Raw genomic sequence first — 15,386 nt, forward strand, 5'->3', positions numbered from 1 at the left:
TCTGACATGGGGCTTAACTCACAACCCTGAGATCATAATCTGAGCTGAAATCAAGAGTCAGATGCTTAACCAACTGAGCCACCCAGGTATTCCTGTTTTATTAGCATTTACATGTAAAATTAGGGGAAAAGCTAGCAGTTTTTTTACGGAGTCTGTGATCATTTCTCTGCTTTCCAAGTCCTGGGGCGTCAGACGGGTTCCAAACTGGGTGGCCCTTTAATTCTCCAGCTACCTATAGTTCCATTCACGGACCTCTAACAATCAATAAAGTGCCACTTGCTCCCAAGTACTTGCTTAAAATACTACTTTGCAGCCATAAAGAAATTCTCCCAGTTGAAATTAGAATGCAATAGGTTTAAACACTTTACAAATGCTTCAAATGAGATTATGAAGCGAACCGGCATGGCATATATTTATCATACCAAAGCATAGGCACATTTTCCTTTAAATATTTGAGATTCTGTCTACAGTGCCCCTGTTATATTCATTCAAATTATTCTGATAGTCTAAAACAATGAAGCCTCTAAACTGGTGGAATGTTGCCAGAGGATTTCAACAGAGTTTGAAGGCGACCTAACCAAAAGGCATAGTTTAAATTGGCTTAGGGAATGAATGGGCTCCTTATCAGAGCAGCTGAAGGCTGTCCATAATTAACAGCATCTGCCAACATTCACAGGGCCCCATATAGAACAGACAGGCCCTCCAGCCCCGCAGGCAGCAACCTCCAGCTTCTGGCACCTTAAGATCCACCCGACCTCAACAAAAAGACAGTCCAGACCCATCACTGGACTGATACATTCTAGTGATACTAGCAGGACCACAGGGCCACGGCTAATTAATGTTAATTATCTAGAACAATTCTGTTCACATTAGCACGGAGGCTTCAAATTAGCCAACTATCATAAAAAATATAAAACACTGGTTATGGAGAGAAGGTTATATTAGTAATTTCTGATTTTAAAGTTTCTCTTGTGTTATTTTTAAGGGGCATGAACACGATCGGTTAACCTCCCTTTTATCTGTTGCATTCTTGATTTAATTCAGCGTGAATACTTCTGTATCAAGAGTATTAAATTTGTTCTATGGCCATTTTGGGTTGTTTCCTTACATTTTGAACACATTTCCCTCACGAACATGTACAAAACCAAGCCAAATCACACAAGTCCAAAGGAAGTTTCATTAAATAAATTTATTTGTTAAAATAATTTAACTCCAAATACAACTGTTGAATTTGCATTGAGTTATAACTACAATTCATGTTTTAATCGAAATGTCAAGGTTTAACAACTGACATTGTTACAAAACAATAAACTGTTGTTCAATTTTAAATGGTCAGTTGTATTAGAGCTCAGCAATTAACTGTGAACTATATCTCTGGGAAACCCCAAATCAATAATGATAAGTCTGTCTCCAAAACCCACTGCAGTCATTCTTGAAACCCTGATCAAGATTTAATAGATGCACAATGACATGTTAATTTAAAAAGAAAGAAAAAGAAAGAAAGAAAAAGACCCCCACAGTCTTTTTAACATTTGATTGGCAAAGGAGACAAGTAAAGCTTAACAGCGCGAACAACAACTAAAAAACAGAACAAACCAACAAGAAAACCAACAGCAACAAACAATACGCACTTTTCACATTCAGACATACGCTGACAACATTCCCACTGGAAAACTCCTGAAAACAAATGGCAGACATCCTTAGGCAACATTTCCTTATAAAGAAAAGCAAGTATCAGTAGTTTTACCACAGAAAAGTGATGGCAACTCCTAAGTGCTTAGTCAAAAGTTCAGTTCTAACTCTACAAACCAAAGGAGAAAATCATCGAAGCACCTTTCAATAGTTAAAATTTTATGTAATGCTTTTGATCAATGCTGGCTTGTTTGGTGTAAATGGAACGAAAGGAAAAGGCATCAGTTACCATCACTATCACAGCTTAAAAACACCCCCCCACCCCCCCAAAAAAAGATGCATCATAAAAGGAAGGAAAAAAAAACCTTCTAAAAAACGCTGCCTTTGTCGGAAGTGAAACAAGACAAAATGAAAACAGAAGAAAAGCTTATCACAAACAGCTAAAGAAAAAGTGGGTCTTTGGATCAAACCGTAACATTTTTTAAGGCATGTTAGAAAACGTTCACGTAACTAGTTGCTCGTCTGATCAGGGCATAAAACCAACAGCGACGCAAGGTCACCGACTTTTCTCTGTAGCCACTGTGACATCATGTCACTTGACCCTCCTGTTCTTCAGCTTGTTAGTAACATCTCCACAAACACATTCCCTCAAACCCAGTTATATTCCTACCCGATGAAACACCAACAGGAAGAGCACAAGAGGGTTCCCATGTTTCTGGGGATCTTTGAGGCTCTGTCACTAAGCACGGAGGGCTGTGTAGAAACACTGATCAGGCAGCCAGACTGGTTCTTTGCAACGTCTATACAGTAAAAGCCCGCCTTCTTGTCTGACACAAACACTTCCGAACGAAAATCCGAAGGGTTAGATAATCTTTTCCACTTTAAGTTTTTGACATTCCTTTCATATCAACTTCTTTTTCTTGTCTGCATAGCAATCCGTAATGTAAAACTGTAGTCCTTTAGATGTTTTTAATACTTAATCTTAGTTGTCATAAATTGCTGTTAAATATGGAATTCTAAAAAAAAAAATCATTCTGAGAAGTTAGAGGCTTCAAATCTCAGCTGATTCACTAGCAAATATTTCTATTTCTGTGGACAAATCATACTTCTTGAATCTCGGATTTCTCTAAATGTTTTGAGTTGAATCAACTGTGACATACAGAGCTTGGTTCCAAGAAAACAGGTTGGAACTTTCTGTCCTGTAAACGAGGTGCTTCCCCGTTGGGGGTTGTAAGAAAACACTACACTGAAGAATGCAAATATTCACAATTCAAAGCATCTTTCACGATCACGGCCTGGTTGTATCCACGAATCTGTTTTCTCATCTGTGAAAAGCACTATCTACCTTTCTGTTATCCTCTAAACTCAATGCCAGTTTACCAAACACCTGGGAGCCAGCAATGATTTCCATAATGTGTAAAAAACAAAAACAAAACAAAACAAAAAAACCCTACACAAATAATTTAAAAGGAAAAAAAATGCTTGTGATACACTATATCCTGCAGTACGGAGTCTGAGTATAGGCAATTATCTCTGACTTGTGCCAAATTCTTAGGAACAATAAACACACATGCACACACAAACACACACTCTTCGCTCAGGTACACACATAAGACCAGAGGTTACTTGCACAAGTGTGTGAAGCCAACAGAACGTGAGGCAAGTACGGGGATCGCAGGCTCAGTGACAGTGCAGTTCCGAAGGCCAAATTTCTCTCCAGAGGATTAAGCTCAAGGTACGCTCTTCAGCATTTACAACTCTGAAATTGGTTGAAAACCCTTCTATGCTTGATTGTAAAAACTTAGGAATAGGTTTTTCCTATGCCATTAGTCATGCAAATGATAACTACTTCAGGGCTATGAAAACCAAAAGTGCCAGAGCTCGGAGCACCTTTTCAAAACAAAATACTTACTCTAGCTTTATTGGCCACTTCAGTAATCAGGGCAAAATTGTTATAAGAAAATCTTTATATAATTCCCCAAGAAAATTAAAGATAAAAGGTTTTTTTATGGGATTTTTTTTTGGTCCCTTGCCTTCCACCCTATAATTTACGTTCTACTTTTAAACCCAAATTATTTCCCATGGTTATTCAATTTTTCGGTGCCTGCAGTAAAGCTCTGCTACAGGAAACTTGATTTTGAAAGCAGGTTAGCCAAGAATCACACCACAACCATAGCCCTTAAAGGCAAGAAGGACTTTGCTGCTTTGATGAATGTAAAAATGCAAGATATTTGTACTGTCCTGTGAGGTTTCCGCAAATGGGAACGTGTGGATGCAACATGGCTTCATTTTCCTTACGCGATGGTACTAGTTCATTGACCAGAACACATCTTGCGAGTAAGGCTAGGCAATCTTCCCGTGACAGTTGCTTCCTTCTTGTTCAGTAAAGTGATTAAGACCACCCCTGCTTCGGGAACAGAGGGTGGGCTCGGGGTTTTAATGGGGATCAAACCCTCTTGAGAGCCTCCATCTTCTGCAGCCAAGCAGGTGGTTTTTACACATTCTAAAGCCAGATTCTGTTCTTCTACACGACCTGTTCTGACTTCTGCGCGGGTTAGTTCTGCGTCACAAATTAGGATAACATCTACAATTAAGCATCAATTTTGAGAAACGGGAATATGTCAGCTGAGGGAAGATTCACTCCCTGTAATGCTGTCGGCAGGCCAGCTGTTGTTAACTTACTTGACGGGATACATTGGTTAGAAGCACTATCTCCAGTCCTGAAATTCAGTACTCTCCTAGGAAAATATTTCTCCTTTACTTAATTTTTCTTTTTTTAAGAAGACAAAATATTTTAACTGTAAGCGGTCATAGGGATTCTTCCGGTTTCTCTCTCATGGTTACTTTTAATTTATACAATAGTTGCTTCTGTCAACCCAGCGACAATGCCATCACGGCTTCTGGAGGCGATCACCCTGTAGATCGATCGGCTATGCCTTAAAGTTGCAGGTGCACACAGGAGACGGAGGACCGTGGTGAAGACCGGAGTTCCTGAACCCAAATGTTACTCAGAGATATCAACTGACAACCACTGCTCGATGCTGAATGGGGGGGGCTGTTTCACTGTGGATTCACACCACACATCCTGCGCGCTCCGCAGTCAGGCAGACGAGGTGTGTGTCACCTGTGGTGGCAATGTCACCTGTGTGTCCTGTCCAGGACAGCCGTGTTCGAATGCTATTGTATGTTACATGCAGAACAGCACGGGTCGTCTTTGTCGGGCTGTGCCGCATAGTTCATCTGCCTCACGATTTCTGCGAAGAGTTCATCGACCATTGTTTTGCTCTTGGCGGACGTCTCCATAAAGGGGCAGCCCCACTCTTCCGCGAGGGCTCTGCCTTCATTAGATGACACTTCTCTCTCACTTTCCAGGTCCACCTTGTTCCCCACTAAGATGACTGGCACTTTCTCATACCTGCAAGACAGTAAACGACACACATGAAGTGCGGAAATCAGCAGGAAGTTCAGCGGCCAAACCACATTTTCTCTTTTTTCGTTCTATTCTACTACACATTATTCCCTTTCATTGAGTGAAAAATTTTTTGCTTCACTTGGCTTGACATCTACCTGAGGGCATTCAGCAGCAGAAGTGGATCATAAATGGGTTTTCTGAAAATGAGGTTAATTCATCAATTATACATCTTTTAAAATCAATTTACCTTTCCAGATATATTTGGAAAATCATTCTCAGAATCGCAGAGTAAGTCCTGTTAGGTGGATTAATTTTAATTTTTTTCATTCTAAGAGAAGCTTACTCAAAATTCAGTTGATGAGGTAATAGCTCTACTGAGTAAACAAACAATTTATAATTGTCAGCAGTTTACTCTGTTCCATAGACATCCTGGTCATGTGAAAATAGTTCTGGGATGTGAAAAAAGATAGGAGAAATCATTAGGAGAGAAACTATCAAATAAAACTACACTCTGTGCCTTTATTAAACTGTTGTAGATTGGCCAGTTGAAGGACCATCATGAAAATCCTTTTTAGCCTGATAAGGATTAAACTTTTCAATCATTAGCTTTATTTGATGTTGTCTCTTTTTTTCCTTCTTGAACAGAATGGGTGGGTCATAGGCAGGAGGCTTGTGTCGCCTTCCTCCCTGACAGAGGTAGAAACCTAAGCCCCACTGAACTGTATTTAAGAGTTCGGGCCTGATGTGGATGGAACTAGAGGGTATTATGCTGAGTGAAATAAGTCAACCAGAGAAAGACAATTATCATATGATCTCCCTGATATGAGGAAGTTGAGAGGCAACGTGGGGGCTTTGAGGGGTAGGAAAAGAATAAATGAAAGAAGATGAGATCAGGAGGGAGACAAACCCTAAGAGACTCTTAATGTCACAAAACAAACTGAGGGTTGCTGGGGGGAGGGGGGTCAGGAGAGGGTGGTTGGGTTATGGACACTGGGGAAGGTATGTGCTATGGTGAGTGCTATGAAGTGTGTAAATCTGGCGATTCACAGACCTGTACCCCGGGGCTAATGATATATGTTAATAAAAAAATAGAAAATTATTAAAAAAAAAAAAGTTCGGGCCTTTGGGAGGTGATGAGGTCATGAATGGTGCCCTTTTGTACCTAGAAGAGATAGGAGAGCTCTCCTTTGTCCCTACTGCTGTGTGAGGACACAGCACACAGATGAGTCTATGAACTAGGGACGCGGACCCTCATTGGACCTGGAATCTGCCAGCGGCTTGGTCTTGGACTTCCGGCCTCCAGAACCACAAGAAATGAATTCCTGTTCTTTAAGCCACACAGTCTATGGTATTTTTGTTATAGAGCCAGACAGACTAACATAAGGGGACTGTGAGTTACAACATGAACAGGATCGATTAATAAAGATAAGAAATGATATGAAAGGTTAAGCAAGAAGAAAGGCCCTACATCATATTGGCACCTAAAGATGATTCTCTTTTCGATGCTCACTCCCCATTTAAAAATACATGGTGCTATGCTGCATGTTTATTGACTATTTTTGTTTACATTTGTTGTAAGAAATGTTGCTAATATATTTTCATAAAGCTATCGTTTTTACTCTAAACACCACTTCACAAGCTTCTTGTGATTTCACAGTAAAAATCAATGCGTGCCAGTGTGTGTGTGTACTGTCCCCTAAGCAGGGTGCATCTCTAATAAAGGAAGCAAACTGCAAAATCGCACACCAGTGATAACAACCGTGACTGGACACAGCAAATCGGCTGGAAAACCGTCAGGTGGTGGAGACTCAGAGTTTTATTTTTTATTTTTTTATCATTCAGGAAACTGATTGAGGGTCGGTGGTTCCGATTAGTGAGAATACTTGCACAGCTCTACCATCCTGCTCAAACGGGTTTCTCCCCTCACTCTAACTTGTAAAGTAAACTACATTCCCGGCAAAGGCTCACTTTCTTCTGGGCACTAGATGGCATGGAGAGCGGTTTCAGCAAAAGGGCACGCTCCAGGCAGCGTGCCACGTGGCAATCTGGAACATAAAAACAACTGAAACATGTGTGGGGATAACAGTATTGACAGTTAATCTAGAGCTTGGGTAGCATTTCTGCAGGAAATGGATTTGGACAATTCCCACTTCTAGCAGGGACTTTGTATGAATTTATGGGGCATCGACTGTGATGTCGTCCTATAGAGTGGTTCTGAAAACAGGACACAAGGGTCTTTTGCACCTTCCAGGACTCTTACCTACAAACATCTCTGCATAGCCTGTGGACTTAGGAAGGACAAGTGGCAGCAAGAGGAAGCAGTGTTACAGACCCCATGGCCGCTCTGCACACAAGCCCTCCCGACCCGCTGTGCGGAGAAGCCTGGCAGGAGCTCCCACCGCCAGTCCCCAGCAGGACAGTGTCACTCCCCTATGTGACTTGCAAAGATGTAACTGCGTTTCTTTTTTTTTTTTTCATTTTTCTCAGGAGTATAGATGCCACAGTATGTTTGACAACACTTGGTTTGGCAGTGAGTTTAACATAAATATTAGTACAATTTGGTTAATGTATTAGTTGAATTTAATTAGGTTAAAAGTAAATTTCAACCTCTGTTTACAAGACTTAACAAAATAGACAGTGATAAGACATCCCTTTCTGTTATGAGGTAAGCAATACCTATTTAAGAGAATATTTTTTAGTTTAAATACAGTAATACATCGTGTTTTATTTGTAAAGAGGCATTTCTTACACTCATTAAAAAAACCACAAATAGGGGAACCTGGATGGCTCAGTGGATTAAAGCCTCTGCCTTTGGGGTGCCTGGGTGGCTCAGTGGGTTAGGGCCTCTGCCTTCAGCTCAGGTCATGATCTCAGGGTCCTGGGATCGAGCCCCACATCGGGCTCTCTGCTCGGAGGGGAGCCTGCTTCCTCTCTCTCTCTGCCTGCCTCTCTGCCTACTTGTGATCTCTCTGTCAAATAAATAAATAAAATATTAAACACACACACACAAAACCCCCACAAATACATGGGTTTTCAAAATTCATAAAAATACCAAATCATTAACAGTTGTATGATACACAGTTTGAATCAAGAATCTTAATGTTCCCAACAGATTCTTCAAAGGTAAATCAGAACACTGTGAACACAGGTCCCTATGTAACGACATTTGATGACTGTCAAATGAAGATGACAACTTAGTATCAGGGAGCCTGTCCATCGTATCGCCATTTGAACAGTCAGTGGTCTTTTCTAAGAGCCAACACACTAAAAATGCTAGAGAGATCCAGACTGATATCCTCAGAAGACTTTCAAAGACTAAATAAGGTCTTCGGGGAAAGGTATTATGTACATTCCAGAAGAGCAGACGGTGAGAAATTTTTGTCTCTTTCTGTTAACATGAAAATATGACACCGGAGAAAAGATTCTAAAGCAGGATTTGGAGGCTCAGCTTCCAGCCCTGCTTGCGGAGACTGCGAGACTGGGGAAACCATTCACTCTCCTCACCTGCGTTTCCCTTGTCAGTAAAGATGGAGAAAGAGTATCTGTTCCCACTCACCACGCGGGCTGCTGTGAAGCTCAAGAGACACCCTCGAAACGCGTGAGTACCCCACCCCTGCAGGGCGGCGCTTCTCTCCCCTCCTCCCCCTGCTTCTCCTGGGGTCAGAACAAGAGAAGCTGATGGGGGTGAGGAGCTCCTGGGGACCCACGGGCAGAATAGACTGACCCGGGGTCACAGATGGAAGCAGCCACCTGCCACCAGCCTTCCCTGTCTCTGGACCCCATGCCCAGCATGAGGGTAACCGGGGACAAGCAAAGCAGGAAAGCCTTCTCCAAATACAGGTATCCATAGGGGAAGGGAACGTGAGCCTTCGGGTTGGGATGGGAGAATGGGTCCCACGTGTGGGGTGAGATGTAGAGAAACTGGATCCGCGTGAAGGCAGGCAGGTGAGGAGGCAGAGGGAAAGCAGCAGAGCCTTGCGCTGATGGAGTCGAGGAGGGCGTGGGGAAACCGTCCGCACTGGCTGGTCCAAACGGTGTCCTATAACACCAGCAAACGATGCCAGGCCAGGACTCAGTCCCAGAACTGCTTCCAACTAGCTCTGTGAGTTTAGAAAATTAATTCATCCCGTGGCTCTCCAGTTTCTTGAACCATAACGTGAGCTGGATTAGGTCATTTCTAAGGGGCTCTTGAGCTAAAAATCAGAAGCTAGTGGGCTACTCCCATAATCACCCCATGTCATTTACCCAGCAATTGCTGAGAGCTCAGCACTCTTCTCACCATGACCCCGACAGGCTGATCTCTACAAGGGATATGAAATGCACAACAGGACTAAGGCCGAAATGTAGGGGAAACCTCAGATCTCGTTGGGGACAAGACCACGCAGTAGAGGCTTCCAACTCTACCAGTGGAGCGACTCTGGCCAGTGAGCTGGGACTCGGAACCTCAGCTGTGGGACAGTCTCAGCCGTGAGACTGCGGAAGGCCCTACTGAAAGCCGGCCGCAGCAGCGTCAAGAACTAGCGAGAAACAATCAAGGCATCATATACTGATGCATCCGCTTAACACACAATTATTTGATAAGAGCCTACTACGTGCCAGACACTGTTCAAGACACTTAAGATACAAAGATCTTTGCCCTCACAGTGATGACAATCTAGCCAAGGAGACAGACATCTGACAACAAACACAGTAAATAATTCCTGAAAGGGGTCAAGTGCACTGGAGGAAGGAAAATGTAGGTCTGGGCGGGGACTGGGGCACAGGTGCGATTTGAAATTAGATGACCAGGGTAAGCCTCGCGAAGCTGGGAGCGAAGATGTGACGGAAGTCGGGAGTTTGCCTAGTGGCTGCTGGGAAAGAGCACTGCAGAAGGACCTGGAGCAGACAGTATGGAAGCAACCCTCTACTGCAGGGAACTAGCTCACTGGAGGCTAAAGAGAACTTGGGAACCTGGGTGGCAGAAGTGGCCTTGGAAGACAAATGGGACATTTACGACAGGGTCAACTCTATTATTTAGGAAGCCGAGGTGGTGGGGTAGCAGGTGACGGCAGTTCCCTGTTCGAGATTTGTTAACAGTCCTACAGGTCACCTTCGATTCCCCCACCACCCCCTGCCAACATCATTTGGGAGTGAAACCGAAGATGCACAATTCCAACAAATATTCAGTGGCCGAATTGCTGTTAACCTGATCATGAGGATAAGCACCTTGTCCACGTCTTACACACCAGCTGCTTTCTCTTCAACTCGAGCAGATCTTCCTTGACATTTTTCTTTATGAACACAAGCAGGGGTACGGTTACGCGGCTCAAGTAATCTTATTTATGTCTGGAGGCTGCAGACCAACTCGTTTTACCAACATGTCTTTTCATACTGTTTCTCGTATTCATGAGCAGGATTACATAACGTACTGATAAATAAAACTGGTTCTTTTAAGCAGGTCTGCTTGATGCACTGAAGGGAACACCAAGAAACACAGACCCTGGCAGCACCTAGCCGTGGACAGGCTTCTCAGGGAGGCAACTCTGTAGACAGTTTGAAACATCTGATACCTTCCAATGGTCCTTATTGTTTTCTCCTTTTTTGGGATTTGGTAACTGCCCTGATACGTGTGAATGTGTGTATGTACCTCTAATTTGTGGTTGTGTCGAAACTTGGCCAATCACCGAAAGTACTTGAGAATGAACAAATACCGATCCCCAGGCTGTACTCCAGAGCTACTGAATCTGAATCCGTGGGGTCAGGACCCGCAAAGAGCCTATTAAAAATATGTATCTATATGTGTAAGCTCTGAAGACTAATGGTGAGGTTCAGCAGGGTTGCAAAATCACTGGCCTGATCTGCTGCTTCGTGACCCCAAATAATATTGTACTTGTACAGTTGACGGTCTCCCACTGTGGCAAGTCCAGAACCCATTCCTCCTTCCCTTCACTGATCCACCAGTGAGAAGCTGCAGACAGAAAGCACTCATGTCAGCCCCTTTAACTGTCTTCGCAGGGTGCCGTACTGTAGCATAGTCAAAGAAGGTCATGTTTCATGTGAAATTTTATCATGCTTTCTTCTTAAGTCACTTTTTCACAAGCAGGTTAAAGCATAATTCTCTCTGTATTCAGGAATGAACATCAGAAAGATTTTTACAGGTTCCCTTATTCAACCTTCTACCCGTGTTAAAAATCCCATCTATTGAGCAAGTCTCAAGGCAAAATGTCAAACCACTCGATGCTCCGATCACTTCCATGACAACCCCACCAAATGGTTATATTTGAACATCATTAGTGATGCGGAACTCCCATCTCAAACAACCCGTTCTGTCCTTTCTGTCAGCTCTGTGAAACGTTAGTGTTAAAAAGTCAATGTTAAAAACTTGATCCCGATCTCATGAGCCGTCATTTGTACCATCTTAGCCCTTCTGAGAGGTTCTAGTTCTTTTACCCTTTTGAATATAGAAATCTTTTTTCTTTTCTCCAAATGAAAATAGCTTTTCTTTCCCCTCTCCCTGGTCAGATTCAGTAAGCACCGTTGACTCTGAACAATGTGGGAAGTGGGCCGCTGACCGCATAGAACATCTAGCTCTTCTAAAGCTACGAGTTAGCCTACTGTTGACTGGAAGACGTACCAAGGACATAAACAGTTGTTTAACATGTATCTTGTATATGTATTATATGCCGTATCCTTACAATAGAGTAAGCCAGAGAAAAGAAAATGTTAAGGAAACCATAAAAAAGAAAATGTATTTATAGAACTACACTGTATTGAAAAAAATCTGCATATAAGTGGACCCATACGGTTCAAACCTGTGTTGTTCAAGGGTTAACTGTAATACATAATGACAAAAATCTCTAGCAATATTTAAATAGGTGAAGAGGAAAATGAAAAATGTTTTTAGTCTCATCTCCATGAGAACAATCTATTTTGGTCGACAGCCTTCCAGACTATCTTCCTATATGAATCTATATAAACATAGATATAAATTCTTGTAAAAGGCAATTATACAAAGTATATTTGGTAGCTTCAATGTTCGCTGATATCATGAAAATTTCTACTTCAATAAACGATATACATTTTATTAAGGACTAAGAAGTATTATATTTTATAGGTTCTATACTATAGCTGTATTATAATGTAATTATTCCTTCCCTATTATTAGTACATACAAAGGGCTCCCATGCCCCATTTTTATTTTTAACTAACACAAACAGCCATCTGATGAACTACACCGAGAAGTGTGATTTCCGTCTCAACGGTATATACGTGTGTTTATGTGTGTGTGTGGTATAATCTTTGAACCACAAAAATCCCATTTCTAAGTTAGCACATCAGACTGTTGTGTACACACACAGAGTCTTAACTGACATCCCCAAATTTGGGGGTTGTCAGTGCTTAATAGGGCTTAAATTAAGAGTGCCTATTTCCCCGCCCTTGGGGTTGATATTTTTAATCTTTCTATAAAGTACTATGGCAGTCCTGAAGAAAAAGGTTTGTTTTTGGCTAGGAGGTGATGGCTCTTACCACATCTTGCGAGCATGAAACATCAGCACTTCTCGTAAGGATGGAAAACATGAGCTAAGTAAGGCTGCTCTCTTCCTCCAGACTGACTTGTTCTGAAGTGACTAAATATTTCATCGTAAAAGGGCATGTCTGGTAATTTAGATTGAATAATGAAAGGAAACCACAATCCTCCTCTCTGACTTTCTCTTAGTTTCAGAATGCACGCTGAAGAAGAACCGAGAAAAATGTGTAAATGTGATACAAAAAAAATGAAGCAAGGAGAGTAAAAAGATATCCAAAGCTATTGGGGATAGTCCATACCAAGGTGAATGAAGACAATCTGCTTTCCAGGAAATCAAGAGCTGACACTGTATCAGAAGAATGGATTCCTAATAGTTTGTGAGGGACCAACCAATCATGAAAGGCAACTCAGGCATTTTAAATGTATTAAAAAGCTATTTGAGGGAGAAAATATTTTTACATCTGATAAAGGCTCACCTTATAAGGGATTATAACCCAAAATATATACAAAGAAGTCTTGAAACTCAACAAAAGGAAAACAAACAACCCAATAAAAAAAGGAGACTAAGACCTTAACAGATACCTCATCAAAGAAGATACTCAGATGGCAGATGAGTGTATAAAAAGATGTTCCACCATCATCGGTCATCAGGGAGATGCAAATCAGAACAATAATGAATACCACCACACAGCTATGAGAGTGGCCCAAATCCAGAACATTGCCGCTACCAAACATGCGGGTGAGGACGCGAAGCAACAGGAAGTCTCATTCACTCCTGGTGAGAATGTGAGCTGTTAAAACCACTCTGGTGGTTTCCTACAAAACGACACATACTCTTATCATACAATCCAGCAATGCTTAGTGTTTACCAAAGGAATTGAAAACTTACGTCACACAAAAACCTGCACGGGGATGTCTGCAGCAACTTTACTCCTAACTGCTGAAACCCGGAAGCAAACAAGGTGTCCTTCGGTAGGTGAACGGATAAACTGTAGTCTATCCAGAAAATGCAATTGCATTCAGCATTAGAAAGAAATGAGCTATCAAGCCGTGAAAAGACAGGGAGGAATCCTAAATGCACATTACTAAGTGCAAAAAACCAACCTGAAAGGGCTACATAGTATGATTTCACCTATATGACATTCTGGAAAATGCGAAACTATGGAGACAGTTAAAAGATCAGTGGTTGCCAGGAATTGGGATGGGGGGAGGGAAGGGACAAATAGGTGGGACACAGTATTTTTAGGGCAGTGAAAATACTCTGTAGGATACCACAATGATGGACTCAAGTTACTAAGCATCTGACTCCACAGAATGTACAACACCAAGAGTAGACTTGAAGGTAAGAGTAAACTCTGATTATGATGTATCAACGCAGGTTTATCAATTGTAAGAAATGTACAATTGTAACAAATGTTTGTTCAACAAACCCCACTCTGGTGGGGGTTGTTGAAAAAGGGGGAGGCTATGCATGTGTGGGGCCCGGAGTTATATGGGAAATCTCCTATTTTTCCTTCTCTTTTCTCTCTGCCCACTTTGCCAGGAAGATGGCCACAGCTTTGAGTACCGTGTGGCAGAGCAAAAGGTTACTAGCCAACTTTAACTAATTAATGTTTATAGAATACTCCACTCAACAAAATCGAAATACATTCTTCCCAAAGTGTGGGGAACATTCACTTGGATAGACCATATTCGGGCTATAAAAACCATAACAAATATCAAAGAATGGAAAGGATGCAAAATATGTTCTCAGACTGTAAGAGAATGAAATTAAAAATCAGTAATGGGAGGATATTAGAAAATATTTGGAAACTGAACCATCTACTTCTAAATAACCCATGGGTCAAAGAAGACATCACAAGGAAAACTAGGAAGAAAATGAAAATATAACACACCCCAATTTGTGGGATACAGTTAAAGCAGGTCAGAGAAAAATCGCAGCCCCTCCTCAAGGGCTGACATTAGCTTTCCACTGTTAACCATATTGTACCTAAACCCTCTGTTTAGCTCTTCAGCTAGCAAACTCCTGCCTTTATATCTAATTCTTACTTTACACAACTTTCCAGACAGAATCTTCTGCTCCAAATTGTTTCCTTGGTTATGGCGGTCATTTGACTCTAGTGGCCCCCACCAAATTGTTATTATTTTTATTATCTTATAATTTTTTCAAGTTTTTATTTAAATTCCAGTTAGTTAATATACAGTATAATTCTAGTTTCAGGTGCAGAATTTAGGAGTTCATCAGTTCCCACCCATCAGATTCTAACTACCATTCAAAGCTCAGGTATAATTTCATCTCTTTTAATAAAAATCTTCCCTTACTTTTGTAACAAATTAACTCATTTGTCTGAATTCTTATTTACACTTCAATATCATTAGGAATTTGGGATGCACAGATTTTCATTAATATCTCTCTTGAGTATCCACGAGGCATTGTGTGAGGGACTGGGGCATAGGAGACAAATGAGGTCCCCGACATTTATATTCAAGTTGGAGGAAACACTATGAACAGACAGACAATGTAACTAAAGATGGTGATGGCGGTTACAAAGAAAACCAACCCTGATTATTATGTAGTAACTGGGGCAGGCCAAAATTAAATTCCATGGGGTGATCAAAGAAGGCATTTCCGGGAAGATGGAAATCTAAGCACAAGCTTGAAGATTTGGAATGAACCATGGGGAAAACCAGGAATTAAACATTTTAGAAGAGAATGTAAAAATACAGGCAGTAGGAAAGAATCAGGCTTATTTAGGAACAAACAGGAGGCAGGGATGGTTACATCATAAAGAGCAAGAGGGCAGGGCACGAGGGATAAAAAAGACTGACGGCCAC

General features: G+C 41.6%; 1 protein-coding gene across 1 annotated transcript in view; it reads right to left on the reverse strand.

Moving 5' to 3' along the window:
* Positions 1–1,174: 1,174 nt before the first annotated feature.
* RAP2A (RAP2A, member of RAS oncogene family) overlaps positions 1,175–15,386 on the reverse strand; it is a 35,509-nt gene continuing 21,297 nt past the window's right edge. The window contains exon 2 of the mRNA XM_004746119.2: positions 1,175–5,047. Coding sequence (XP_004746176.2) covers positions 4,810–5,047 — 238 coding nt within the window. The 3' untranslated portion in view covers positions 1,175–4,809. The remainder of the gene's footprint in view (positions 5,048–15,386) is intronic.

The sequence above is a fragment of the Mustela putorius genome, unplaced genomic scaffold (genome assembly GCF_011764305.1).
Source record: "Mustela putorius furo isolate JIRA1106 unplaced genomic scaffold, ASM1176430v1.1 tig00000551_pilon_pilon_pilon, whole genome shotgun sequence".
NCBI classification, from domain to species: domain Eukaryota; kingdom Metazoa; phylum Chordata; class Mammalia; order Carnivora; family Mustelidae; genus Mustela; species Mustela putorius.